The sequence below is a fragment of the Ambystoma mexicanum genome, chromosome 1p, assembly GCF_040938575.1.
Source record: "Ambystoma mexicanum isolate Mex_15411 chromosome 1p, UKY_AmexF1_1, whole genome shotgun sequence".
Lineage (NCBI taxonomy): Eukaryota > Metazoa > Chordata > Amphibia > Caudata > Ambystomatidae > Ambystoma > Ambystoma mexicanum.
In genome coordinates this window covers 1005760245-1005788092 of record NC_090921.1, presented here as the reverse complement: position 1 = coordinate 1005788092, position 27848 = coordinate 1005760245, and the positions used below count along the sequence as shown (strand labels likewise).

The window sequence follows — 27848 nt, the reverse complement described above, 5'->3', positions numbered from 1 at the left end:
TCGACCTCCCCCTTGCACGTTGCTGTCACACAGACCATCTGCATGTATGCTGTCAATTCAGTACTTGAATCACAATGCAATGTCAATTTGTGTGATGTGAACAGGCCGATCTTGAGGTGAACAGTAACAGGACCCTGTTCATTCCCCCATACAGGTGATGCGGGCTATCCCCTGAAGACCTGGCTCCTCACACCTGTACGGAACCCACAGAACAGGCACGAGGAGGAATACAATCATGCACATACCCGTACCCGCATCGTGATCGAGCTTTTGGACTTTTGAAGTCACGTTTTAGGTGCATTAGCAGGTCTGGTGGTGCTCTCCTGTATGGACATGAGAAGGTGGGCAAGATCACCATGGCATGTGTCATGCTGCACAATATGTGTATCAGACGGAATGTGCCACTGCCCCCTGACGTTGAAATAGAACCACCTGATGAGGATGATGATGGTGATGAGGACGGAGGTGAAGGGGATGCAGGTGTTGCAAGAGGGGATGGCCAGGAGGGACGTGCTGTGAGACAGCATCTGATCAACCAAATATTCTGAGGAACATGTTTCCGTACTGTCACATGGATATGGGGGGTAATGCACTGGTGTATGTTTTGAAGCACGCAATGGACCATGTCGCCAATAAAGTACACACACACAATGAAGATGTCCAAGCCTGTGTTTTGATCAGAAACCAGTGTATTGAGTGACATAAAGGTGTAGTAGTGCAAGCCCAAAAACATCCCACCACCCTTCCCCCCCACAACAGACCCATAACACCCTTCCCACCACCCCCCACAACAGACCCATAACACCCTTCCCACCACCCCCCACAACAGACCCATAACACCCTTCCCACCACCCCCCACTACAGTCCCTCATGTGTCTGCCATGTATTCCCTGGACAATGCCTACAGAGGAATCTCCATAAACCCCCTATTTTCCATTGTCCTTGAAAGGATCTTGAGGGTTGCCAGACGTGCGCCTGGTTGTGTGCGATGAGCGCCGGAGGGGGCTTGTTTGCCTCGACCCGGAAGATGAGGACGGGGCAGACTGGCCTTGTTGGGAAAAGTGGCGGTCCATAGTGTCAGCCATGCGGACAAGGACCTCCCTGAGCCTCGCTATCTCATCGCATAGCCTGTCGGTGTTGGCGTCCATCCGCTCAGTGCAGTGCCTCGCCGCCTCGACAATGTTCTCTCTGAGATTGGCAGCCTCCTCAACATGCTGGCCGACCAGCACAGTAAACTCGTTTTGGCGCTGCAGGATGGTGGTGAGTTGGGGGGCAGTGCTGGATGACCATGCACTGGATGCTGTGCCCTCCGATGCATCCACTGCAGCAGGTGATGGTAACATGGGGGACATGATTGCAGGGTTGGTGTCCTCAACAGTCCCATCAGACCCAGGGGTCTGGAATGGCACAGGTGCTGGGGTTCCAGGGGGGCTTGGGGTGTGCATCTCCATGTGCTGGCCTAGGGTGTCCTCCGGATCGGATAGGGGGGCAGTGGCGGCTGCCTCACCAGCGGAGCTAGCCGCAGCTGATGGTGGTCCCTCGGTGGCTGGCATTGGTGCCAGTGGGTTCACCTCCGGTGGTGGGGCCGCAGTTGGTGGTGCAGCTACTACTGCCCTGGCAGTGGCACCATGACGATGTTTCCTACCCGTCAGGTGTGCCCTTCCCCCCTTGCCCCTGGATGTTGTTGGGGTATCCTCCGGCTCCTGTGCCCTTGGCTTCTTGCATGTAGCTGGTGCCTTTGATGCATCAGCGGCATCCTCCCCATCTGTATGTGAGCCTGTGAGGGACGAGAAGGGGGATGTCATTGGTTGCGATTCAATTTACTTAATGAAGATTACATGAATGATGCAGTTGTGGCCATTGGGACTCAGTGGTTGTGGATGCAGGTGATGTGCCAGTTCAGTGCCTCATCCATGCATGGGTGTGTTTGGGACTTGTCTCTGGTGATGTGTGCATGTGTGTGTGTTTGGGTCTGACACTGACATGGTGAGGGATGGATGCATGTGTGGATGTGTGTCCATGCATGAGAGGAGTCTGTGCTCACATATGGGGGTAACAGTACATTCACACCGCATCCTGTCATGTGTACACTCACCTCCATCTGAAGTGGTAGCCACGCCGATCTCCATGCCGCCCACTCCCTCAATGGATTCAACAGCAATCATGTTTGCGCATGTCTCCTCCCATTCCTTCATCCGGATTGGTGAGCCATCTCCACCGGCACTGGCAATGCGGTGGTTCTCAGCCAGGATGCCCCTCACCCGCAGCCTGAGGTCATCCCACCTCTTCTTGCGAATGCGCACGTTGCGCGTGCTGGTGCCCACAGCACTGACTTTGAGAGCTACCTCCTCCCAGATGGCTTTTTTCTTCAGCAAGGTTGGCCAGCGCATGTCATTTGCAAAGACTACCTCTGCATGCTCTGCAAGGGTCTGTGTTAACATGACCAATTCCTCATTGGTATATTTTTCCTTGCGCTGCCTGTCACTGGTTTTCTTCAGAGTCTTGGGCATGATGCAGGTGTCCCAGATGAATTTGCACTGCTCCCAACTCAAAACAGGTCCAGGGTGCAGAGGATGGCAATGGATTGTGTTTTTAAAGATGGCCGCCGTGCTCTTTCCCGTTCCTGTGCGATGACGCTATTTCCGGTTCCGCAATTTAACAGTCACCGCTAATGGCGGTGACCGTTAATGACGCGAGGGCGGAGGTGCTATCTGCACTTTCGCGGAAGGCGGTAAATGACTTTTTGGGGACTTTAGCGGCATGGCGGTAGGATCATTAATGGCATGGCGCTATGCTCGTGTCCGGGTACTCGTAATGGTACGCCATTAGCGCCCTCTTGCGAGGGCGGACACGTTAATAGCGCCATGCCGCTAATTTACAGTTTTTAGCGCACAACGTGTAATGAGGCCCATAGACTCTAAAACTCCATGTGATCTTAACATATATTAACTTAGTGATTAGGGTGGGACAAGGGAGGAGATATAATATCAGTATTATTATTATTATAATACATGAAGTTAGGGGCATGATTTGTGTCCAAACCCTAAAGAGTGCAAGCTGAAGGCCAAGGGACTTAGTATTCAAGCAGACGTACCAGAAATCATCCCTCTTAATCGCCTCATAATTGTGGACCCATTTTTCATATGCATTCATATATATGGGGCCCATTTTGGGGCAGAGTGATAGTACATGTCTAGTGGTTTCAAGTACTCCTACCCCCTGATGGATGCGGCAGAGCCTGGCCTCCCGTGGGATCTTCAATCGAGGGCCTATGATGGTAAGTACCGGTAGCTGATTAGTTCTCAATCTCAGTAGGAAATATCTTACTTCGGGAGCCGGGCATAGTAACAAGTAGGGCTGCGGTTTTAGATATGTATGTATAATATGGGACACTGCCTCATATCCTTTCAACTTGGCCAACTGATCAGAGTTCACACACCAATCCCACTTGTTCAGTTTTTCCTCAAATGCTTTTTTTTGGTGGATATAAGGTAAATGCATCCGTTTTTCGTGGGGCCAATCGATCTCCCTGAATAGTGATTCATTTAGCTCTTCGTATGTACGGCCCGAGGATGTTTTTCTATATCATAATTATTCCCTGCCAGTCTCAAAAGTTTACATCTGGGCTCTGTCTGAAATTTCAGATGAAAGTCACCCTGCAAACGGAGAGCCCTCCCTCTCAGGGAGATGAGGCCCAGTTCCAAGCGAAGATATTGAATCGAGCACAAGGGTCCCAAACCAAGCCCCATACGCCAACAGTGGCCTATCAAGATGTTTAGCCATGTAAGGTCTTGCATAGCCAATGCCTCCAGGCCATACAGGATTGCAGGCACAAAGCATTGCTAGTATAATTTCAATATGCCAGCCATGCTGAATCCTGCTGAGCCCATTGCAAATTTACAAGCCTGGAGGGTGAGCAATTTTGCTCTCCGTATTTTGTCTTTTTATGGCTTCATAATCTGTAGGTGCTTTGAAGTCCAATCCCAAGTAGGGATATTGCTCTACCACCTCAATTTTTCCCACATTGGTATCTATCCCAGTTCGACAGGGTCCCTTTCGTGCAATTGTCATTATTTACGTTTTTTCCAAATTGATTACAAGACCTAGCTGTGTTGAGTAGACCAATAGTTCATTCAACATGTTCTTTATGCCAGACATCATGTGATCAAAGAGGATGAAGTCATCTGCATAGAGCATTCCTGTTATGGGCGTCTTGCCCAACTTTGGAGGGCAGTTTGACTTTAATGACATACAAGCCAGCAGATCAGCTATATATAAGTTGTAGAGCATGGGCGCAGTAACGCAGCCCTGCTTTACCCCCACATTGATATAGATTTTATCAGTTACATCACCTTGGTCATTAAGTCGGACCCTAGTGGAGGTGTTACTGTGCAAGGCTATTAGTATGTTTAAGATCCACTTTGGGCAGTCCATAGCCTTTAGTTTAGACCACAGGATGTTCCGCTCCACCAGGTCGAAGGCGCTGCTCAAATCTACGAAAGCGATGTACAGTGTGGCTTCCTTTCTACTCGTGGTGTTATTTATTAATAGGTCAAGGACCCTGATATTATGGGTAGTGCTTGTCCCTGGTCTGAATCCCATTTGTGCATAATTAAGGATATGATTTTCTCTGACCCACTTTTCTATTTCTTTAAGTACCTATGTGTTGAAGATTTTGCTAGTTACATCCAGCATTGAGAGTTGTCGATAATTAGCTGCTTTTGTCCCCTCCCCCTTTTTGTACACTGGAATTAGCAAAGATTTCTTCCAGGAGGACGGTATCTGACAAGTTCTACATATTCTGGAGTGCAGAGTTAGCAATATCTGTGCCCAGTTGTGGGGATCTCTTTTCAAAACTGCATTGGCTAAGCCATTTGGGCCAGGTGCATTGGACGTTTTTAAATGCATAATAGTCTGTTTTATGATCTTATGGCTTAGGGGGAGGGGCCATGACCTTACACCCACCAAGCTACTAGTGTTAATCATGTTCTCTTTGTAGAATTTATTGGAGATGTATTCTACCCATTTATCCCCCACAATGGGTTTGAGGACCCTCAGCTTCTGTTCTCCCCCCGCCTGGGCTAGTATGTGCCAAATTCTGCGACTATTCTTACTACATAGAGCTTCAGCAAACTTCTGCCATTGATTTCTTTTTAATGTTTGGTGGTACCTTCTTAACCACCTTTGATATTTTCATTTTATCTCTATAGTCTCAGACTTCAACGCACCTTCATCTATTTGGGCAGTTTTTAGTACTCTTATAGTTCTTAAGGCTCATTGCATCATACGTTTCTGGTCTCTTATGTTGGCATCAAAGGTTGGGGTTCCCCCTTCTTCCAGCACAGCCCCGGGACAGGGCTACCTTTAAACAGTGAGTGGGTTAAGTGTGTTATCCAACATTCAATATCCTCTGGGCTCTTTCGCCACATTAGCTATTTGATGATGGTATGATTGGGGAATGTTATAGAGATCATTTTATCAATGTTTCGCTGGGTCCACCTGATCTTATTTCCAGCATGGTTAGGTATTAGCTCTCTAAAAATACCCCCCTCGGCCATTTCCCCACCTCCATCCACACACAGTGTTAAAGTACCATGGTCACTATAGTTGTTCAACATAACATTTAGATGCACAACATGGTTCAGTTAACACTCAGAGACAGCCATGTAGTCAAGTACTGAGCACTTTTTTCCTACTGCCCAAGTTTCTTTACCCGGCATGTCCCCCCTTGTTCGGCCATTTAGTAAGGTCAGGTTCCATTCCTTAAGGATATCTAGCCATAATCTCCCTTTACTATTGCTCTGATGTAGAGGTATTTTGCAGAGATTCTGGACAAAGGGGTAGTTCCCACATCCCTCAGGATCAAGGCATTTAGCATTCAAATCCCCACCAAGTATAATGGTGGTCACTTCTTCCCCCGTATACCAGGTGGTTAACAATGTATCCAGTTTATCCCCCAAAGATTCTGTGATCAATTCCCCAAGGGGGTCATAGATGTTAATGATCAGGACTTCATTACATCCAGCCCAACCACCCGGCGGGCTTATCTGGATCACCAGAATATTACCCCCTGGGCTATCCTGGTAAATTCATTTAGGGTTATATACGGATTTAACACTTATTAGGAGACCCCCTTTAGGTCTTCCCCATTCTCCCCTTTTTGCCATGGTTTGATATGATGTATAGCCATCAAATTCCAGATCAAAAGTTACCCAAGTTTCCTGTAGCAGAAATAAGTTGTTGGTCAAGAGCAAGTCACGTGAGGCCCCCTCACTCAGCCAGTGGCTAAAGCCCCTCGTGTTCCAACTAATGATGGTCGAGGTTCATCCTCTCTTTCTGTGCAAACATTCCTTGCAGCCACTCCCATCCCTGCTCATCACTAAGCATTTGTACAGTTTTTGTAGCAGGGCAAGTTGAGCAAGCACAGTTACATTTTTGACAATTTTCCACTCTCGACTCTGTCGGTATGGGCACAGCCAACACATATCCTAAGTATTCCAGCGATGCTCGGTTTGCCCTTATCATGGATGCAGTTTTGGGCAAACAGTGGATGGCGAAGAGTGTGGGTCGATTCAATTGTGTGCCTGGTTTACCATTCTCCACTGGGGATATAGTCACATTTTTCATATCAACCTTACTCAGCACCACTCTCCCGCCTCCCCCCATGATGGACAATTCGGGGGCTGGGCCAGGCAGGACCACAGGCTCCTGCACAACTACTGACTCCGGGTGGTGTGGGACGGGGCCAGTTAGGGCACCGGAGAATGTTTGGTCAACAGATTGTTGGCTTGTCTGGGCCGGCTGTTCGTCCATAAACCAGCTCGTCAGGGTACCCACTGTTTGAGCCGATCTTCTTTTCCTTCGTGCTGCTCGTTTACGTTGCTTCTTGGATATGTTTTTACCAGGGGGTCGTGGGGTAGTATTCCGAGGAGGATGGTCGTTAGTTTTCTCCGAACGTTTATTTGCCAGTCTTCTCTGTTTCCTGGATGGGTGCCCCCCAGTTTCAAGTTCATCCACACTTGCCCCAGGAGTACTATTCTCCTCCTGGGTCGTAGTCTCCTTATCAACAGTCTGTTGTGGATTTGCCCTGTCCTGTCTATTTTGCAGGACAGCTGTTGTCGGTATTTCCCTCAAGTTGATGCAGGGGATCGTAGATGCTTTATTAGGCAATCTCCTATGTTTATGGATGGCAAGAATCACTCTCCCCTGTGCTTTTAACTCCTCATGCATTGTTCCACACAATTGTAGTAATATTTTGATGGCGAAGTTAATTGTGGCATTTCCAGATTGTGAAGTTTCATGAGTACTATATTCCGATTGCACAGGTTCACATGACAAATTTGCAGAGTCAAACGCCAGGTTGGGACTAGCAGATAGGCGTGGTGCCTTAGAGGCTAGAGCAGGTGTGGAGGAAGGGGTGAGAATTGTTGGGACAGCCTCCGTTTGAGATGCTGATGATACAAGGATGGGGAATTCCTTACCCCCTGGTATTGAGATTTTCACTAGTTCCTACAGTGTAGGTACAATGTCTCCTTTCCCCACCTGTGTATCAGGTACATTGTCACTGGTTGTTGGGTACACCGGGGGCTCTTCTCCTGCTGATTTCCCCTCTTGTGTTGCCACACGTTCTTGTAATACATAGTACAAGTGTAGTAGGGAATCATTGTCTAGATCTAGAGGGAGGTAACTGCCTTCTCCCTCTAGTTGTGAGGCATTGCCTTTATTAGGGCCGGTCAGGGCCTCTCCTTCTACAGATTTACTTAGAAAGTAGGCATCTAATGGGCCCTTTTGATGGATCAAGGGCCTGATTCTAGATTATTTTGTTCCCCCACATTCCGAAGACATCTTGCTGCTCGTGTCAATAGCCACCCCTTTATTAGATCGTAGCCGAAAGGGTTTCTTCTCTCATGTTATAGCAGTTTTATTACAGTTTGTTGCTTTCCCCGGCATTTTTAGTGTCTTTATTAGCGGAATTTAAACGGGGTGTTTGAAGTTCCCTTGTTATTCACTGAGCACAATAATCTAACCTGCACCCGGGATTTGGGGCAGACCGTGGGCTATGGCAGTACACCTGTCACACTCCCAGGGGCTATTTACAAAAGTCTACAATGGTTTCAGGGGCTATGGCAGTTATCAATTGTCCCACTCCCAAGATTCCCTGCCCTTTGCCGACTGGGCAGACTATTTGATTCAACAATTGACAGCAGCGGTCAAAAGTAATATACTGTCTGTGTCCTAATGATTTACAGCAATTTGTACAAAGTACCTGCTTACAGATCTATTTAATCTCATTCTTCTTTGCTTCCTCCTCGCTCCCAGCGGGACACGAGAAACACACTGTACACACCGTGCGCTCCACGGCAAGATGCCTATTTAAAGGCAGTCCGCCCTCTCCAGGGGGAATAATGGAGACTATGGTCAGACTGCAGCTCCTCCAGCAAATTGTAATGATCCTAGCTCGTCACGAGGAACACACTGCGCACCCCTTAGTACGGTCTGGATCAAAGGCAATCCGCCCGCAGTCTCCAGACCACACAAGGTTAATAGACACTCTCTCAGTGACTTGTGTCAGTGTAATCAGTAAGCTGGGGACTTTAAATCTGTCCGATGCTGTAAGAATATTTTTCCTCCCCAGCCCCCACTGTGCGCTTTCCTCATCCTAAAACAATACCCGCGTACACCCCTTCAGCCACAAGTCAGTAACAGATGTTAGGGGGCCGGATGTAGACTTGGGAGAAGACAAGGCAGTTGGGCTACCTGCAAGGTTGCGATGATTGCCGACAGCCTCGCAGCTTATCTGTAGCGCCTCGCCCGCCCTTTGGGGAGAAATTATAGTATACCTGCCACAATCGAAGCAAAGCTGTTTTATGGCTCGAGACGTCACAGCAGCTGGGACCACAGATCACAGGCTCACAACGCCTAGTCCGGAGCACGGTAGGCACGAAGGACACGAAGCACAGCACCGAAATGCTCCACAGAAACTCCACAGTAGCTAGAGGAAAGCACCCTCTCAGGCCGTCAAGCCGCACCAGCTAACTCTATGGTAGACAGTACTGGCCGCTTCCGACAGCAATATAGCACACAGCATACAAACTGCCACCCTCCAGTAAGTGGAGGGGGGCTGCCCCCTACTGCATTCAGTTGCTGGTACCTCATCTTTATTTCAGCACCTTCATTACACTTCCTCGTCTTGAAAGTTCTTGATTTCTAAAACAATTACTTTCAACCATATCCATGTTCACCCTCCTTGATACTTATCTAAAAAATATTCTATCACAATCCTACAATTTGTCACGTACTAACGCATTGTTATTCCTAAAACAAAACATGTGTGTCTCTAAACTACTTTTATCTTCTTTCATTTACGCCCCTTTCTCCATTTACTTTAAACTAACTGTATGCCTTAGATAATTTAATAGCCATTGTGAGACTCGAGAGGTTGGTCAAGCTTTGAGATAACCCATTAGCCTATTGTTTCTTCGTATGTCATATCTGTCTGCAACTCCCACCCCAACAAAATATAATCTCTCCTTCATCATCTTCTTCTGCCCATGCATATACATATAACGTTTTCAAACTGTGTCTTTTCCTCTTGTTCCACACATTTTCTTCTTCTGTATCTTCCACTTTACTCATCTTTAGTTTGGTATCAGTGGACCGTATGTGTCCTGTCGCCTTTGTCCTTTCTTTTGAGCTGTTTTCAGAGTCAGTCTCCCAGGTTTTTTTGATGCTTAGACCAGGAGTCCATTGTCTTTTTTTTCCCTTTTTTGCAAAGGGTTCACTTTTTCTCGAGTGTCTCTCTTTCTATAAATACATTGTTCAAATGAGTCCAAAAGAGGGGATGTTTCAGCATGGGGACACAGGGTTGAGGGAGTCTTTTGCAGACACTATTCAGACGATCAACTTTGCGTCGGGCTTTCACTGAGTTTCTCTACAACCTCCCTCTCTCCTCACACGGTTCGACGTTAATTTCCAAAGGCATCCAGGTCCCTCGATGCATACCTGTAATATAAAACTGAATGAGTTTCTTTTGTAAAGTAAACATGTCTCTTCTATTTAACACATTTCGTACCAAACCATTTCCTTAAAACCCCTCTTGTTCAGATTCCAGCTCCCATACCCTACCTCCTAAAAATCGCAAGACACTTCCTTTTATTGGACACCCCTGCCTCCTAGAAGAACTATAAGACATTTTCATTTAAACATTTCTTTTTTATGGGTCATTCCTTCCTCATAAACAAAATACACCCCCATCTGTAGTTCTTTGTCAGCCGGCTAGAACCTGAGTTTGTTTAGACATAGCAGAATTTTGTCCCACATACATTATTCTCTTGAGGGTGACACATGCAACCCTAAGGAGACAAAAATAACAATTAAAGAAAGACGTCTTCTTCTTTTCTGGTCCTCTAGGCATATCCATAGCAGATGACAGAAAAATCCTTGGGGGTCCTCGTTGTCTGTAGAAAGTCAAAATAGGAACAAAAGTCATTCGGGCACTGGAAAGGGGTAAGGTTTTCTGTCCAACTTCAACCCTTTCCTCCTTTTCTGATATCAAAAATACTTTCTTGATCATTCTCCCCTACTTGTTGATGCACATAAACAACTATTTTGCAACCACCCTGCAGGATACTTCGTTTAGGCTTGGTTCTTTGCTCAGCTTAGCTGCACGTGCTTCCTGGTTAGCAGTAAATACTTCCTCAGCTCAGCAGCCATTCTTCCTCTTCTCTTCTTGTCTTTTGTTGGACCATGGCCTTTGCTTGTGCTTTGCATTCATCCTATGGAGACAAAACAGAGGTGTTTCGCTGCACACCGTCCCTGACTAACTTAATCTAGTCTACCCCTGTTTTTCGAGACTATGGTACCAATTCTTACTATGTGCCTCCATTTTTTTTGTACCCAACAATGTTTGCCTCTTCTAATAATTGCATACCCCTATCACATCAACCTTCTTTGACATTATGAACACAAAAAATAATTACTCACCTTCAATTTAACTTATGTTTTCTGTGGTTTCTGAAATGGCCATGTTGTCATCTATTTTCTACTCTTTCCACACCTGATTGCACCTATCTTGGGAAAAACAGCTAAACACTTGAAGACATTGGGTCCCTTACTGCCTCTTTTCCTGTTACTCACCTGGATCCTCTTTTAGTGCTGATCAATTGTGTGTCCACACCCTTTTAGCGTGAACTAGTACTTAGCTTTTTCTTTTTCTCCCTAATTAAGGCCATGCAGACATTTCTCGTGCTTCGACACAAAGGTCCATACGTTTTAGCTGTAAAATAAATCAAAATCGCTACAGGAACTCAAAAATGGTTCTTTACTTACCTCACTATATTTTCTTGAAATGGCTTGTGTGTGATTTTCCCTTGTTTGGTTGACCCAATTTTTTGTCAGCCATACTCCTTTTCTCGGTCTTCATGGTCACTGATGCTTTTTATTGCCCTACGCTCCTTTTTTTGCTGTTGGCCAGGAATCCTCATAAGTGCTATCTGTTTTCCAATGTTTTGATTTTTTTTGTCCGTTTTATGCTTTTGAGTTTATTCCCTATCCTTTTATTCATTTGCCCAATTGTTCCCTTCCTCAATTTTTTTAATTAATTTTTTATTTAAGATAATCCATCATTTTCATCTTTTCCCGATTTATTTTTTCTGATCCTGTGTAACAGAGGCCCAAAGTCTCCCTAACATTTGTAATCCTTTATTCTAATCATCTCTTATTTATGTTGGGCATTTATTTCATTATTTTTTTTCATGTATACTAAAACACAATTCCTTTCTTTTTCTGCGTGATGCTGTAAGTAAAGTACCATCTCATAATCCATTAAGCTCTGTATGGCTGCATTGTCATCTATGACGTTGTTTAACGTAAATCGGTTTATCCGAACTATTACTGTCCTTCATTATTCTTATTTCATTCTGTTTGCTTCTTAATCATTTGCCATGTTTCCCTACGTTATGGCTGCCTCTAATTTCCTGGAGGTCATCTGTCTCTTCCTCTTGTTCATAAATGTTAATGGCCTGTGCCTGATCTCCACCAGGTCATACAGCTGGCTATATTACCATGCTGCCAAAATAATAAAACCCTTTAGTTTTTACCCAAACAATCTCATTGGCCTTCTATCGTTTTCATGCCCTCAAAATTCTGCTTTTGTCGAAATGGTGCATGTCCCAGTTACACAAACATGATTTCCTTGGTATTCTTAACACCATCATCATGCTTTCATGCTTTGTCATTTAATCCTTTCTTCAACCATCTGAATCCTATAATACTAGAATCTCAACTGATCGTCCTGAATCAAAAAGGTTTTTCAATATTTTTTCAAAAAGTTTTCTCCATGCCAGCCGCCAAGGCTTCAAAAATTGTAAAATAGTAACCCTGGTATAACACCATTCAGGCTGTCCTATCACACAAGGTGGAGCTTCTGAAAAAGGACTTTTAGGAGCACCCCAAAAACCCCCCTTCAATGCATTATGGTATCCTCAAAACTCCCCAAAAAGCAGGTCACGGAGGACCCAATAACCCCCTTCAACTTCAGAGGGCTTTCTAAGTCAGAAATAATAGAGCACATGAATAACATTAGACCATTCAGCTGCAAAGGAGATACCAGCCCCTGCCCGCATGTTAGTTTAAAAACCCTGTGTAAAATCACTTGCTCCGCATCTCATGACGTTCACTAATACCTCCTTCCATCCCAACACTATTTCTGAAGCTGTAAAGCAACCCTTAGGAGTGTTCCTCCACTCACCCATGTCATGCCAGGTTACATGCTACAATCTGTTCTGTTGCACTTATCTTTGAGTGCCATTGCTTCCCCTTCACTACCACATTCACTAATGCCATCGGCCCTTTCCTTTCCCCACAATGCTTGCAGAAACTGCTCATTCATTTCCTGTGTCATTATCAGAGTTAAATTGGATTGCTACACTGCCATCCTTGCAGGCATCCTAGCAAAAATCTTCACTGGCTCTAAAACTGCAGAGTGATGCTGTGTGCAATTCTCAGTATTCTGAAAAGGATATACATTACTCACGCCAGGCGAGCTGCTCACTGGCTCCCCTTGATGGAACAGTTAATTTCAAGATCCTAACCATCGCACATAAATGTATGTCTCACACAGCACCAGTATATCTAACTGATGCTGTTAATGGAGTCAGTTCAGCCTGACCTAAAAGAAGTCACCATGTCACCCAACTACAAGTCCCACTAACCAAAAGAGCTAATGCCAGAGGTCTAAGCTTCCCCGTCTTGTTCCCGAACCATGGAATGCTTCCTCTAGCGAACTTAGAGCAGAACCATCCCTCCTCATTTTTTCGCCAAAACCTTCAAAACCACCTTGTTTAACTACCCCTATTAGTTCCCCCAGTGGTGTCTACACGTATTCCCCCTGCTGCTTAATTAACCTCTATGCCACGTGTTTACTCAATTTCTACTCTATCCAATGTAAGCTAAATATGCAACTCATCCATTGTAACTACAACATGCATTTGTTTGTCCTATAACTACAGGCGAAGCTGTGGCATGCAACCACTTGTGTATGCCATTTTCATTGTAATCTGCAAGCCTTTTCTTTTTTAATGGCACCACAATGCCTAAGGGCTTTTGTCTACTCTATAAAGTCTAATAAATAAAGGGTTTTTCATGCATTCAAGCCTTTCCTTTCTACTGAGAATTGCTCATTCCTTGCTAAACTACAGTAGGCACTAATACTGGATCACTACAACGCCCCTTCTCTGGGCACTCATGGACAACTCCTCAATAAAAAATATATTTCACACAGAATGATGCCTCTAGGCAATACTGAATATCCCCATACAGAAGCCTCTCATAAACCAGGAAAAAAGCGCACTGGCTATCAGTAAACAAATAGCCAAGCTGGCTACGGCAATGTGCTAATTCTTCTCTTGTTCAATGTGTTCCTGTACCTGCACCATTGCATCCTTTGTAATCGTTCCAAAAATTCTCCTGGGCTGATGTGCACCTACATGTTTAAATAACTACCACTGAAAGGTGCCTATTGAAATCACACCACAGCTGACACATTTTCCTCAAAAGACTGCCACATCTGTAATCTTAAAAGTCATCTTTGCTCCATGGATACAGTCCCAATGTGTATCATTAGTCCAAAAATCGTTTTTTCTTGCTATATTTCTCCTTGCATTCCAAAACCCTAGTGCCATTTAACTCTTCTAAACACATATGATCATCCTCTGGGGCTGTCCCACTGTGTAACACATTCATTTTTCTGTTTTGCAAAAATATTTCTTATTTTTTGGTTGACACCTTTTATTCCCAGGTGCCTCTGTGTATCCTGTGTTTGCATATTGCTGAGCCTACATGTACGCTCATGTACTCGTCTCGTCCTCTGCAACAAATCCATTTTGCATGTAATGCACTTTATTTTCAAAATAGATGCACGCATAAAACATAACTTGATTATTTACTAGATTACTAAATAGTTTTCATCTAACTGTTACACCAGCTGTACACATAGCTGATACATCCATGCATCATGCAGTGCTGTCTCTCTCGACTAACTTAATCTATGGTTCTCAAGGGTGTTCAACGTATCAGTGCTTTAAAGTAATGCCACTGAATATGTAAGGCGCTATATGACTGCCAAATAACAGGACATGACATCTTTGCTCCTTTTAATGTGTCTTTTTACCACATATTTTAAAATAATGTATCTAGTTTACCGCCCTGCTACAAAATGACCACCACAAGTCATAATGAAACATAAATGCAGAATGTAATGACCCAACCAGATCCGAACCCTGCATTTACCAGCCGTCCCACTAAAATATTCAACTGCTGTCTCCTTTAATAAGTATCCCCTTACTGCTGGGTTACTAAATGGGTAAGCTGCAACTGTACTTATAAATGCATCCACTTCCAAGTGTGGGCACTTATTCCATAATGCGCAACATTGCTCAGAATGACCCATCGCATCTGTAATCTGTATTTGACACATTGTTTTTAATAAAATAAAGCCTGTCTTTTTCTGCACTTGCTTGTATGCGATAAGTATGACCTTGCAAAACGCACAATCATTTTGCATTTCATGGAGCGATTGCTTAGCTTGGCAGTTTTATCTCAAAGAACAGCTATCGTGCATTCCTTTCTTAATGAATCACCATATTTGCTCTCATGGTTCATCTTTAACCTTGCTTCTGGGTAAATGAAAGCATTTTTCTTTTCTCGTGTATTAATTTAGTTGCATCCTGCTATACTATTAATTCTCAATTGCATGTTTTCAACCAGCTGCTCTGACTTTATTTTTTTATGCTAAACAAAATATACTCATGTTTCTGTCATCTCACAAATGCAAGCTAAATTAAAATATTTTAAAACGCGGCACGCAAGCCCCAAACAGAACATTGCAACAACAACAAAAAAAAACACACAGCTTGTTGCACTTCAGCGAGACATTCTTGTCAACATCTTTTTAAATTTAAATGCAATTACAACCTCGACTAGCATTTCACCAGGCTCTGTTTTTGCCTTGAGAATCATTCACTCATTTCTTGTCTAAAAAACCATTATCTTGCGCACCTCACAGGCTTACAGTTCATTTCTTAAGTCATAAATTACAATAGTTTCAACTGGACTTTTCTACCCTTCACAGTTAAAAAATACTTCTGCACGGTGCATTCCTTTCGTCAGCGCGCGTGACAACAGCACTTCTATAAATCGCTGTAACTCAGTCATTTTAATGCGAAACTCTACAGTATTTAGCGCAATCCATTAGTTATCCTGTCTAGTACTAGGAAATCACAATTTTAACTCCATAGTTGCTACTTTTAATTTTTTGTGATGGCTACAAGTGCAAAAAGATTTTACACTTATCTCAGAACTGTTTGACTTTTTTGAGGTAAAATTACCACAAATTTGTGTGCCTTAAGTCATAGCATCTGATCATCTACATTATTGTTATTTTTTGGCATTTTCAAAAACTTGTCTGAACGCCAATTTTTTAGATTAGCTTGAAAATATCATTTTATATTATTTCCAATGTTTTACAGTGCACACAGATAGTTACGCCATAAAATGAAACAAATGAACAGCCATAACATATCAACATAACATGACATGTGACAAAAAATCAGACAGATTCTGGCCGGCTACACAAATATGTGCGTTTCTTTACAAAATGCGAGTTCACCCCTTTCAAGGAATCTTTAAATTCTCTCGGTCTCCTAATCACCCCATTAACTGTGCTCTGGGTGCAAAACTCCATCCAGCCATCTTTAAACGCTAGGCAAATGGGCGTATCCTCTCTCTCTCGGGGTGTCTCCCCCGGTATCTCCTCTCCTAAAGTATCTTCCTTGTATCTCTCTCTTCTCAGGTATCCTCCTGGTATCTCTCTCTATTGCTTGGGTACCTTGAGTCAATATTTTTTCCCTTATATAAACACATTATTCTGATGTTATTTTTTATTCATATCCCACCTCCCTCAGTTACCTTTTGCTGGGGTTTCCCAATAATGTTTTATATAAATGCTGTTAATTTCTTGGCTTTTTCCCAAATCTGGACTGCCATTGTTATTTTTCCCTGAAGTGTTACCACAAATATATATAGTCTCTTTCTGCCATACTGTTCTCCCTCCCTGTCCCTGTCTCTTTTCTATTGGCTAGGGCAGCTGCAGTCTGCCCCATCCCTATCTTATTTTCTATCCTCTTTACTCCACTCTTATCTTGGGCAGAACAGTAGTGCTTGTCAGAGCACTCTGGTCCTAGGCGCAGGAGCGACGCAGTACCAACCACCCCCACTATGGTCGTGGAGCCTGCAAGTCGAAGCTTACGCAGGCTACCCGGACCAGAGCAGGGAAGGAGGGTTAGGGTCTCGTTGATTGGATAGGTTGGGGGATTTTAGGGAAACCGGATTGAGGTTTGGGTAGAGGTTGTGGATAGGACGGGGAATGGAAGGGTTGATTGTTGCACACTTTGGATTGTACTTGGTACCAAGTAGTTATTTGCACACCACCTCCACATAGTCAGACTTAGGCCCCCTCACAGCTCAATAACGTACAAGTCTAAACCATGCACCTAACTCTGTCCACAACTAATTAGCATTTCTTTGGCATGCAAACTTAGCTCTGGGTTTCAGTGTCCTGTCCGTGATGAAGCCGTCAAGTCTTGTGGCAGGTCCGTAGCGTTCAGTGCTGGTCCAAGAAGCTAAAAGAAATAACACAAGTTAGGGTGTTGCCTCTGCATTCCCATAACCTTCTCATTCATTCCTCACACGCACAAACACACAACATTCTAATTGCCACCCGGGCTCAAAATCGTGGGCTTTAGAGTGTGCCAAAGTTTGCCACTCTTTGGGGCTTTTCCACTTGTTCCAGATGTGGAAAGAATGCCAATGTTACTTCCCACAGGGGTCTTCCTTCAGACCGCCGCGGTAACTTTTGCCCATGTGTTTTCGCCTCCCGTGTGCCGAGTTTTCCCTGGTTCCAGGAGGCGGGAACACACGGTGCGGTTCGGTTCCCCACTACGAATGCTAGCGCGGGTAGAGACGCGCCTAGGACACGCCCACTTATCTTGGCTGTAGGCGCAGGGGCTAGGAGTTTTGCGGGCTAAAGCCCCCTGCGCTTCTCCCCCGATCCCTCTGATTCCCCAAGATGGGTTAAAGACTTATCTTGCAGGAGCGAGGGGCCGAACTGCTTTTCCGGCGGGGCGGGGCCCCTCGCGACTGATTCTGGAGGAGCTGGGCTTTGCACGTCCTCTCCTTCCGAAGTCTCAAGCGCAAGCCCCGTGCCTCGGGGCTTGCGCATGCGCGTTGATGTGCCACACCCTGCTGGACTCCTGATTGGCTCGTGGCGCCCCCGAGCATGCTGGGAGTTGTAGGCAGGAGACTGCTTCTGCTGGGAGCTGTAGTTTTTGAAGGCTGCCTTTCTGCAAAAGGGGCACAGCAGCCTTTTAAATGGGTACAGCTTTCTGGATCCAACTTGTACGTGCATCACAGCCCCCACCATGCCCCTCTGCACCCTTTGTCTTGGTTTGGTCTTGGCTTTGGCCCTGACAGCACTCCCCCTCCCACGGAAGGTAGGCCCTCCGGGTTTATCTGGATAATTCTTGTGGAAAGTGCGCAACAATCTTGGAGCATGAACGTGATGTGAAGGCTCCCACGAGCGCTCTTCAGGTCCATACCCCACCCAGTCCACTAAATAATACAATTGGCCGTTCGTGCTCTTTTTGGAGTTCAAAATTGCACGTACCTCATATTCAGGTTCCCCGTGAACAATTATCGGGGGGTTTTTTTTAACGGGAGTTCCATGCGGGGCAGGTTTTAGTAGGGACGTGTGGAATGTGGGATGAATTTTCATTTGGGAGGGTAATTCCAATCGAATTGCAACTGGATTCACGATCTGTACAATCGGGAATGGGCCTAAGTAGCGGGGCTGTAATTTCCGGGGACCATCCAATCGAATATTGCGGGTGGAAAGCCACACCTTGTCACCCACACGATAGGGAGGACTGGCACGGCGGTTTTTGTCTGCATAATACTTATAAGAGTTTTTTGCTCTAACGAGATTACCTTGTACCTCCTTCCAAACTTGCTCAATTTCTATCCGTTGTCCCGCTAGTGTGGGCAATTCCACTTCTAAGGATGGGACAGCTACGGGAAGAATACGTGGATGTCGTCCATAAAGACAGTAAAAGGGAGTCTTTTTGGTGGACGTGTGTAAGGCATTATTGTAGGCTAGTTCAGCTAACCAAGTATGCTGGACCCAAGTGTTTTCCCTGCTTGTAGCAAAGCAACGCAAGTATTGCTCGAGCCCTTGATTTACACGCTCGGTTTGGCCGTCAGTCTCGGGATGATACCCGGATGACAAATGGACTTCCATCCCAACGATCCTACAAAACTCACGCCAAAATCGTGAAATGAATTGTGGGCCTCTGTCAGTGATAACATGGTGTGGAAGCCCGTGTAGGCGAATGACGTTTTGCAGGAAGAGTTCTGCAATTGCACTAGCGGTTGGGACTCCCTTGCAAGGAACAAAATGGGCCATTTTTGAAAAGGTATCTACTACAACCAATATTGACGTGTAACCCTGTATCGGCGGGAGATCCACAATGAGGTCCATGGTTACAGTATGCCATGGTACGTCTGGAGTTGATAAAGGACGCAGAAGGCCTGCAGGTCTTTGGTGACTGGCCTTATTGCGGGCACAGGTGTCACACTTCAATATGTGTTGCTGAACATCTTGTCGCCACTTCGGCCACCAGAAGTACCTAGCCACCAGCTCTTGTGTTTTTGACCTTCCCGGATGACCTACAAGGGATGAATCATGACACCATAACATGGCCTTTTCCCGGAGTGCCGCAGTAGGCAAATACAGAGCATGAGCGTGGTAGGGAAGCCCTGCAAGAACTACATTCCGAGGGTCCTGTTTGCACCAATGGTGCAGTTCTTGCATAGAGAATTCTTTCTGAATTCCTTCAAAGAAATCAGAGGTCGCCCCAATAATATGAGCGGGAGGAATTATTGATTGGGGCGTGGGGTTCGCCTCTCGAACTGTCGGCTCGGGATAGCGTGACAAGATGTCAGCTTTCTGGTTGCTGTTTCCGGGCCTATATGTGATGATAAAGTCGAACTCCGCGAAATACATGGCCCAACGCAGCTGACGTGGACTCAGGGTCTTGGCGGTTTTGATAAATTGTAGGTTTCGATGGTCCGTGATTACTGTTATCGTATGACGTGCACCCATCAGATAATGCCGCCATTCGCTAAATGCTGCTTTTATTGCCAGCAGTTCTCGATCTGCGATGATATAATTCACCTCGGCTGGCAGCAGCTTTCTAGAATAATAGGCCACCGGATGTAACAAACCCGTCATTGGATCCCTTTGGGACAGAACGGCCCCCAAAGCATAACTGGAGGCGTCCGTTTCAACCACAAATGGTCTGGACAAGTCTGGGTGTTTTAGTACCGGAGCGTCAGTGAAGGCCTTTTTGAGCCGATTAAAACCCTGTTCGGCTGAGGCATCCCAAACAAACGGGCAGCCCTTACGAAGAAGCTTCGTGATTGGAGTAACCAATGCTGAAAAGTTCTTAACAAAGCGTCTGTAAAAATTCGCAAATCCTAGAAAGGATTGTATATCCTTCACATTAGCAGGGGATGCCCAATCTAAAATTGCCTGCACCTTTTTGGTATCCATTTGAACGCCGGTTGGAGTTAGGAAATAACCTAAGAACTCCACAGTGGTACAGTGAAACTCGCACTTTTCTAGCTTTGCGTAAAGATGATGTTCTCGCAACCTTTGCAACACCGCACGTACATGTCGGACATGTTCCTGGAGACTACTGGAATAGATGAGGATGTCGTCAATGTACACAACAGCACATACATCTAAATATTCCCGAAGTACCTCATCCAGGAAATGTTGAAAGGCGGCGGGGGCGTTACAGAGGCCGAATGGCATGACCTGATATTCATACAATCCGAACTTGGTTCGGAAGGCGGTCTTCCACTCGTCTCCTTCACGTACCCGTACCAAGTGGTATGCGCCTCGAAGGTCCAACTTGGTATAGATGACCGCATCTCTGACTTGGTCTAGAAGTACTGGGATTAGAGGGAGCGGATAACGGTTTTTAATGGTTATCCGGTTCACTCCGCGGTAATCAATACAAGTCCGGAGCTCCCCAGACTTCTTCGGTACGAAGAACAGAGGTGACGAAACCGGAGAATTAGAGTGCCGAATAAAACCACTCTTGAGGTTTGATGCTATGTATTCCCGGAGGTGGTCGTTCTCAGCCTCGGTCAAAGCGTAGATGCGGCTGCATGGCAATACCGCTCCTGGCTCCAGGTCTATCCGGCAATCGAAGGGCCGATGTGGAGGTAAAGACTCAGCGGCCTGTTTATTAAAAACATCCGCAAAGTCGGCATACTCTTGAGGCAGATCTTCAGGACGTACCTCTGGTTGACTGTTAGCAATGCAGACGGAGCGTATGTCCGGCAAAGCCTTTTTTAAGCAATGTTCTTTGCAATATGGAGAATTCAGGTCTATCGATCCTGAGGTCCATTGAATGTGAGGGTCATGCTTCTTTAACCATGGCAAACCTAGGATAAGCCCAAATTGCGGGGCAGCAATAATGTCAAAGGCAATCTTTTCTGTATGCCCATCTCCACACCGAAGGATTATAACACAGGTACTATGGGTGACAGGACCTGAACTAAGGGGGGTACCGTCAACTGCATGTACCAGTTCTGAAGCAGGTTTACATTGCACCGGAATTCCTAAAGTACCCACAAACTGGGCATCGATGAAATTACCAGTTGCACCCGAGTCGATTAGTAGTGTAACCTGTTTCCTCTTAGTCAAGAACTCTAAGCAACCCTTCTGAGTGATATAGGGGCCATGATTCGAATAGCCTGCAACTGGGGCCCTGCTGACTAGGCTCGGCCGGGTGACCCCCACTACCGACGAGCCAAGGCGTTTCCCTGGGTTTTTGGTTTGGCGGGGCATTCGCGAACGAAATGCCCAGCCTTACCGCAATACATACAGACCCCATCTTTTCTTCTCTGCTCTTTCTCTTCTTTTGTTAGGGGGCCCCGGATGGAGCCGATTTGCATCGGCTCATCCCCCTCAGATTTGTCCACCGTCCCACGAGATCCTTTAAACTGGTCTAACCGTGGTACAGGACGAGATTCTCCTCTTCTCTTGTCGCCTCGCCTTTCCGCCAAGCGGTGGTCAAGACGCAAGGCTAAGTTGATCATATCCGAACACTCTCTTGGCTGTGGATCAACCTGAGCTATAAGATCTTTTAACTCGTCTTTTAACCCCTGATAAAATAGGGACATCCTCTTTTCTCTGGGCCATTCGGCTTCTGCTACTAGCCGGTTGAACTGCGTAACATAAGTCACCAGTTCCCTATTGCCTTGCCTTAAACTCAGCAGTTCCCGATCCTTGCAGAGGGTGGCTGCCTGTCGGTTAAAGATCTTCTCAAATTCCCCTAGAAACTCATCCCAGTCATACAGGACAGCATCGTCCTTTTGAACCAAAGGATTCGCCCAAGAGGCGGCGTCCCCTGTAAGGTACGATATCACGAAGGCTGTACGTGCTTGAGCAGACCGAAAGGCTGATGCCTTGGTGAGAAAGTGGAGACGACATTGGGTCAAAAACGTAGAGAATCTTTGCGGGTCCCCTGCATATCTCTCTGGAGGTGCAAGGGGAACTATGGCTTCCGGGGTTACATGTACCTGTACCGGGGTAGACGGTTGACCAGGTAAGGGCGATGCTTGGGCAGCTAGATTCCGCACCTGCGCGGACAAAGTTGCATATTCATGCCTGGATGCGGCTAACTCCCCTTGCAAATCCTGCAAGGCTTTAGCAATCTCTTCCATGACTTGTTGTGAGGGTTGGCTGTGTCGCTCAGGCGCCTGGAAAATACGTGGGCTTGCGCTTCTGTCAGAGCACTCTGGTCCTAGGCGCAGGAGCGACGCAGTACCAACCACCCCCACTATGGTCGTGGAGCCTGCAAGTCGAAGCTTACGCAGGCTACCCGGACCAGAGCAGGGAAGGAGGGTTAGGGTCTCGTTGATTGGATAGGTTGGGGGATTTTAGGGAAACCGGATTGAGGTTTGGGTAGAGGTTGTGGATAGGACGGGGAATGGAAGGGTTGATTGTTGCACACTTTGGATTGTACTTGGTACCAAGTAGTTATTTGCACACCACCTCCACATAGTCAGACTTAGGCCCCCTCACAGCTCAATAACGTACAAGTCTAAACCATGCACCTAACTCTGTCCACAACTAATTAGCATTTCTTTGGCATGCAAACTTAGCTCTGGGTTTCAGTGTCCTGTCCGTGATGAAGCCGTCAAGTCTTGTGGCAGGTCCGTAGCGTTCAGTGCTGGTCCAAGAAGCTAAAAGAAATAACACAAGTTAGGGTGTTGCCTCTGCATTCCCATAACCTTCTCATTCATTCCTCACACGCACAAACACACAACATTCTAATTGCCACCCGGGCTCAAAATCGTGGGCTTTAGAGTGTGCCAAAGTTTGCCACTCTTTGGGGCTTTTCCACTTGTTCCAGATGTGGAAAGAATGCCAATGTTACTTCCCACAGGGGTCTTCCTTCAGACCGCCGCGGTAACTTTTGCCCATGTGTTTTCGCCTCCCGTGTGCCGAGTTTTCCCTGGTTCCAGGAGGCGGGAACACACGGTGCGGTTCGGTTCCCCACTACGAATGCTAGCGCGGGTAGAGACGCGCCTAGGACACGCCCACTTATCTTGGCTGTAGGCGCAGGGGCTAGGAGTTTTGCGGGCTAAAGCCCCCTGCGCTTCTCCCCCGATCCCTCTGATTCCCCAAGATGGGTTAAAGACTTATCTTGCAGGAGCGAGGGGCCGAACTGCTTTTCCGGCGGGGCGGGGCCCCTCGCGACTGATTCTGGAGGAGCTGGGCTTTGCACGTCCTCTCCTTCCGAAGTCTCAAGCGCAAGCCCCGTGCCTCGGGGCTTGCGCATGCGCGTTGATGTGCCACACCCTGCTGGACTCCTGATTGGCTCGTGGCGCCCCCGAGCATGCTGGGAGTTGTAGGCAGGAGACTGCTTCTGCTGGGAGCTGTAGTTTTTGAAGGCTGCCTTTCTGCAAAAGGGGCACAGCAGCCTTTTAAATGGGTACAGCTTTCTGGATCCAACTTGTACGTGCATCACAGCCCCCACCATGCCCCTCTGCACCCTTTGTCTTGGTTTGGTCTTGGCTTTGGCCCTGACAGTGCTCACCTTAGTCTCTTAGTCTTGACCGTCCAGGCTCTTTTCGGCTTGAAGAGATGTCTGTTCATCATCCTATCCCTCCTGGCTGGCTCGCCATATGAAGACGAGGTGCTAAAACCTTGATTGTGCTGCTTTTCTTCACCTCTTCCATCCTATCAGGCTCTCCTGGACGTTCTGGGGCCCTCTTTTGCTCTCTAGGGCTCTCTGTTACCCTCTGGGACCCTCTGGCATTTCAGCAAAAGCATTTCAAGCAGCAGGCAGGAGGCAGAGTCAGGTTCATCAGGTTTTATTTCATGCCAGACTGACACAAACATCATTGTTATCAAGTACACAAACCCTGCTCCCTTCTGCAAACGGAGCTACCTTTTTATACTTTTCAGAGCAAGAGTCAAACCCCCTCTCTTTTCTGAACATGTCCAGGCAAACTCTCCGCTGACTCTACTCGTGCACCTGGCAGTTATTTCTTATCTGTTTAAACCTTCAAACTGAAATACAATCTGGCACCCATCCTAGGATTTTCCCGGCCACACTACCCCAAATATGGTCATGCAGCTGTTTCCCTTGGCAAAAATTTCAGACATAGCCTAATTAACTGTCTGGTTTCAGACTGCTTTTTCTGATTCTTTCAGAGCACTGCAGCCTTGAATTGTTCAACTCTGGGCTGACTATGCTGCCACTGGGCCTCATTACGACTCAGGCGGTAAGGGTTTTACGGCGGCGTAAACAGCGCCGACCCTTACCGCCTGATTCCGAGGTCCCTTAGCGCCATGGAGGTTTTAACACCTGCTTTTAGCAGGTGTTACAATCCATGGCGCTAAGGGACCTTGATGTTAATTACGCCACCGTAATTTACGGTGGCGTAATTAACGCCTTCCCCACTCCCATTATGCCCTATGGGGCAAAATGGGAATGGGGAAGGGAAAATGGGAAAATGGGGATTTACCGCCCCGCCAAGGTTGGAATGGGGCGGTAAATCCGCCAACCACCATTTGAAATACTAATGTCTTTTAACCTTATGAGTTCTATTTTTACATATTTACCATACTAAATCATTCCATACACATTTCTCTGCCTAGCTTTAAGTGGAGGGGGGGCTGCCCCCTTCTGCATTCTGTTGCTGGTACCTCATCTTTATTTCAGCAACTTCATTACACCAGTACAGACTGCTCAGGGAAGAAACCAATCGCAGGCTCACAAAGAGACCCAGCATCCCATGACTATAAAGGTAGATTAAAGGGAGATAGCCACACAATGTCAAAGGCTGGTAGGAAGCATAGATGCTACACACTGCTCCCTGGACACCTAGGAAGACTCCTAAAAGTAGTTTACTTGCAGTCCACAATGCAGCTGATGCTCTGGTAAATACATACCCCTGGCCAAGCCAAGAAGACTGGTGGTACCCTGAGGTTGAAACCCAGATGCATACTCCTCCCTAAAGGATCAAAGCAAGCAAGAGGCAAAGTGTTCATTAACCTACGCTTTAAAGTCCATCTCTGTTCTTCCCCTTTCACTCACCCTTTACACTTTTTTTTAATGCTCTCACTCACCAAGCTTACACTCACAACACAGTATCACTGTCTCTCACAAACCTATTCCTCAACCTTTTCTCTGAATCATCTCCAGACTAAAGTCCACCATCCTGCCATCTTCTGGTCTCTTGGCCTGCCACCTCCTCCTACCCTGGCTACATTCAAACCTACACCTTCCAGAGTCCTGTCGGCCATTTTATCCTCCCATTGGACTTCTTGCCCTAGCCAATATTGCCCAGAATTCCCCACCCGAGAGGTGTCACAAGTATCAACACAGGTAAAAGGGGGCAGGGCAAAGCACAGCCCCTTTCTTTCATGCTGGGAATATGGCAGCCTGTGTTGGAGAGTGCTTCGGTTTATATTACGTGGTCATGTTTCAGCTGCCTTGGTTTCTGTTAAGAAGCTACTCTGCAACAAGTCCATGATAGTTTGTCTTAGGTAACTCTGGCGGAACTGTCAGAGCATTGCATACAATGGTGTTTGGGAGGGATACACGATGTCCGTGGTGGCTGTACAAGCTTTCTTCCACTTCAGTCCACATTGGTACTCTTGGGATGCATACATGCACTTAGGGAAGGGATAGGAACTGGGTTCTCCCAACTTCCACCATACCCATCTGTGATAGGAATGGCTCTGGCTTCCACTCTGGTAGAACCCTCCACCCCAAGATGACTGGGGTCCCCATCTCCTCTAGACAAGGTCAAATGAATGAACTTGTCACACTTATCTAGACTACGTTTGAACTTTGTTGGCCATCGCCTTTGGACATGGGTTTATAGATAAGGCATCCCTGGCGAGACAGCCTTGGAAGTTTAGAATTACAACTGTTGGCAGAAAGTCATCAACAACCCTGAAATGCAAGACCCACCAGAAGAATCCCACCTGGTGTTGCCCCATCCTTGATATCTTTCCAGAGAATGTGTTATTATTTATATAACATTTTCTGAGTTCATTTAGGCATTTATCCAACCCAAATCAGTGTATTATTTTAATCTAATAAAGACACATTAATGGAAAACCTAGGTTTCCGATTTCCACATTTCTGAGTATTGCCACAGGACATCACAAGGATGTCCAGGAAGGTCTCAGTACACACACACTTGGAAACATTGTTTAGTGAGGATGCAAAGGTAGGAAGGTCTGTGTACACAAACACTTGTTACCAGTTTGTGGTCCCCTCAGATGCCCCCATTTGCCCTCAGTAAAGCCACCATGGTGTTCATGAAGTTCTTAACAATGGTTGCAACCCACCTCCACAGAAGGACGGTGCACATTTGACCTACCTCGATGTCTGACGGCTTCGGTCCAAGTCCGTGGGTAAGTACCTCGGGAGGATCTGCACCCTCCGCCATATATTAGGTATTTTATCAACCTCCGAAAGTTCTTTCTGACTCCCTACACTTGCCTGCAATTCATTGGGGCGGTCTTGGATACAGAACAAGGCATAGCTTTCCCTCCCCAGAGAGAGGGACCAGCATCGAGACCATGGCAGCGCTCTTCCAATAAAATGTGGGACTCCCGTCATGGGTTTTCTTTAAGATGCTGGGGCCAAAAGCAACCTGCTTCTACATCATAGTCCCTGAAGCATGACTAAAAATTTGTTTCCTGCAGTTGTCCCTGAGAATCCAGTGGTCCCAGTTCAACGTGGAAATGAGGACTATTGGTGTAGTCCCTGCGCAGATCTGCAAGGAGTTTCTTTGGTGAACGTCCACAAAAAAGCTCTCAGCCAGTAGAAATCTTCCCACATCAACCAGCTGGAACTCAGAGCCGTTTATCTGGAAATGTTGTAATTCTTAAATCATTTAAAGCTTTGACTATTCGGGTCCTCACCAGCAACAGCATCTTCATGAACTACATCACTAAGATGGGCAACGTTGGCTTGATTAAATTGTTCAGAGTGGCCAAGTCTTAAGACAAAATTAGCTTTTTGGGAATTCTGTGGATCCTGTTTAGGGTCCCCTTAACACTTAGCTTTTTCCCCTTATTCATTTTTGGACCGTGGTCCTATTTTTGATGGTCAGAGGAACGTCTGTTTAAATCCTCGAGCCATTGCAACCGTTTTTGACTGCTTAAGAGTTTATTGTCCTGAGTCGCCCTTATGGCTGCAGGATAGTGGTCCTTACTAAGGACCCCATTTAAGCTCTGGGGTAAATATATCACTCTACATTGCATTTTGGGTGTCGACTGGTGAGGTCGTCCCCAGAGATGCAAGCCGATTTACCATATTGGTTGCTCAATTTTGATTTAGGGGCTTCCTTTGTTCCAAGAAATCATGAGGCAGGCCTAAACCTGCCAGGTGTGCACATGTGATCCTATTGAATTAACACCCATCCTTTGCAGTGCAACCCCATTTTACGACTTCTGAATGTGCAGACATCTCTCCTTCATGTTTCTCTCCCTTGTCTCAGGATGACTGCAAGGATGTATCTCCTATAAGTGTCTTTCTCTCTCTCTCTGGGCTTTCCTTTGCCTTTTTATAATTTCTGGAGAGGCTCTGTCCCTCCCCCTTCTCATACCATTGGTGAATTCCAAGACGGGTTTGAATGAGTGATCCAAATTGTAGCATTAGGGAACTTGCGTGCTTACTGTCCTCTGCTCA

At 46.3% G+C, this 27848-nt stretch overlaps 1 protein-coding gene across 5 annotated transcripts in view; it reads left to right on the top strand.

Annotated features, from left to right (window-relative positions):
* The window catches only part of FCSK (fucose kinase), a 1510689-nt gene that overhangs the window by 1351546 nt on the left and 131295 nt on the right, over positions 1-27848 (top strand). The window contains exon 23 of one of the 5 annotated variants that reach the window (XM_069654994.1): positions 155-655. The exons of the other annotated variants lie outside the window; for them this stretch is intronic. Within the exon in view, the coding sequence (XP_069511095.1) occupies positions 155-282 (128 nt within the window). The 3' untranslated portion in view covers positions 283-655. Of the gene's footprint in view, positions 1-154; positions 656-27848 lie in introns of those variants that run through there. 5 annotated transcript variants of the gene reach the window in all.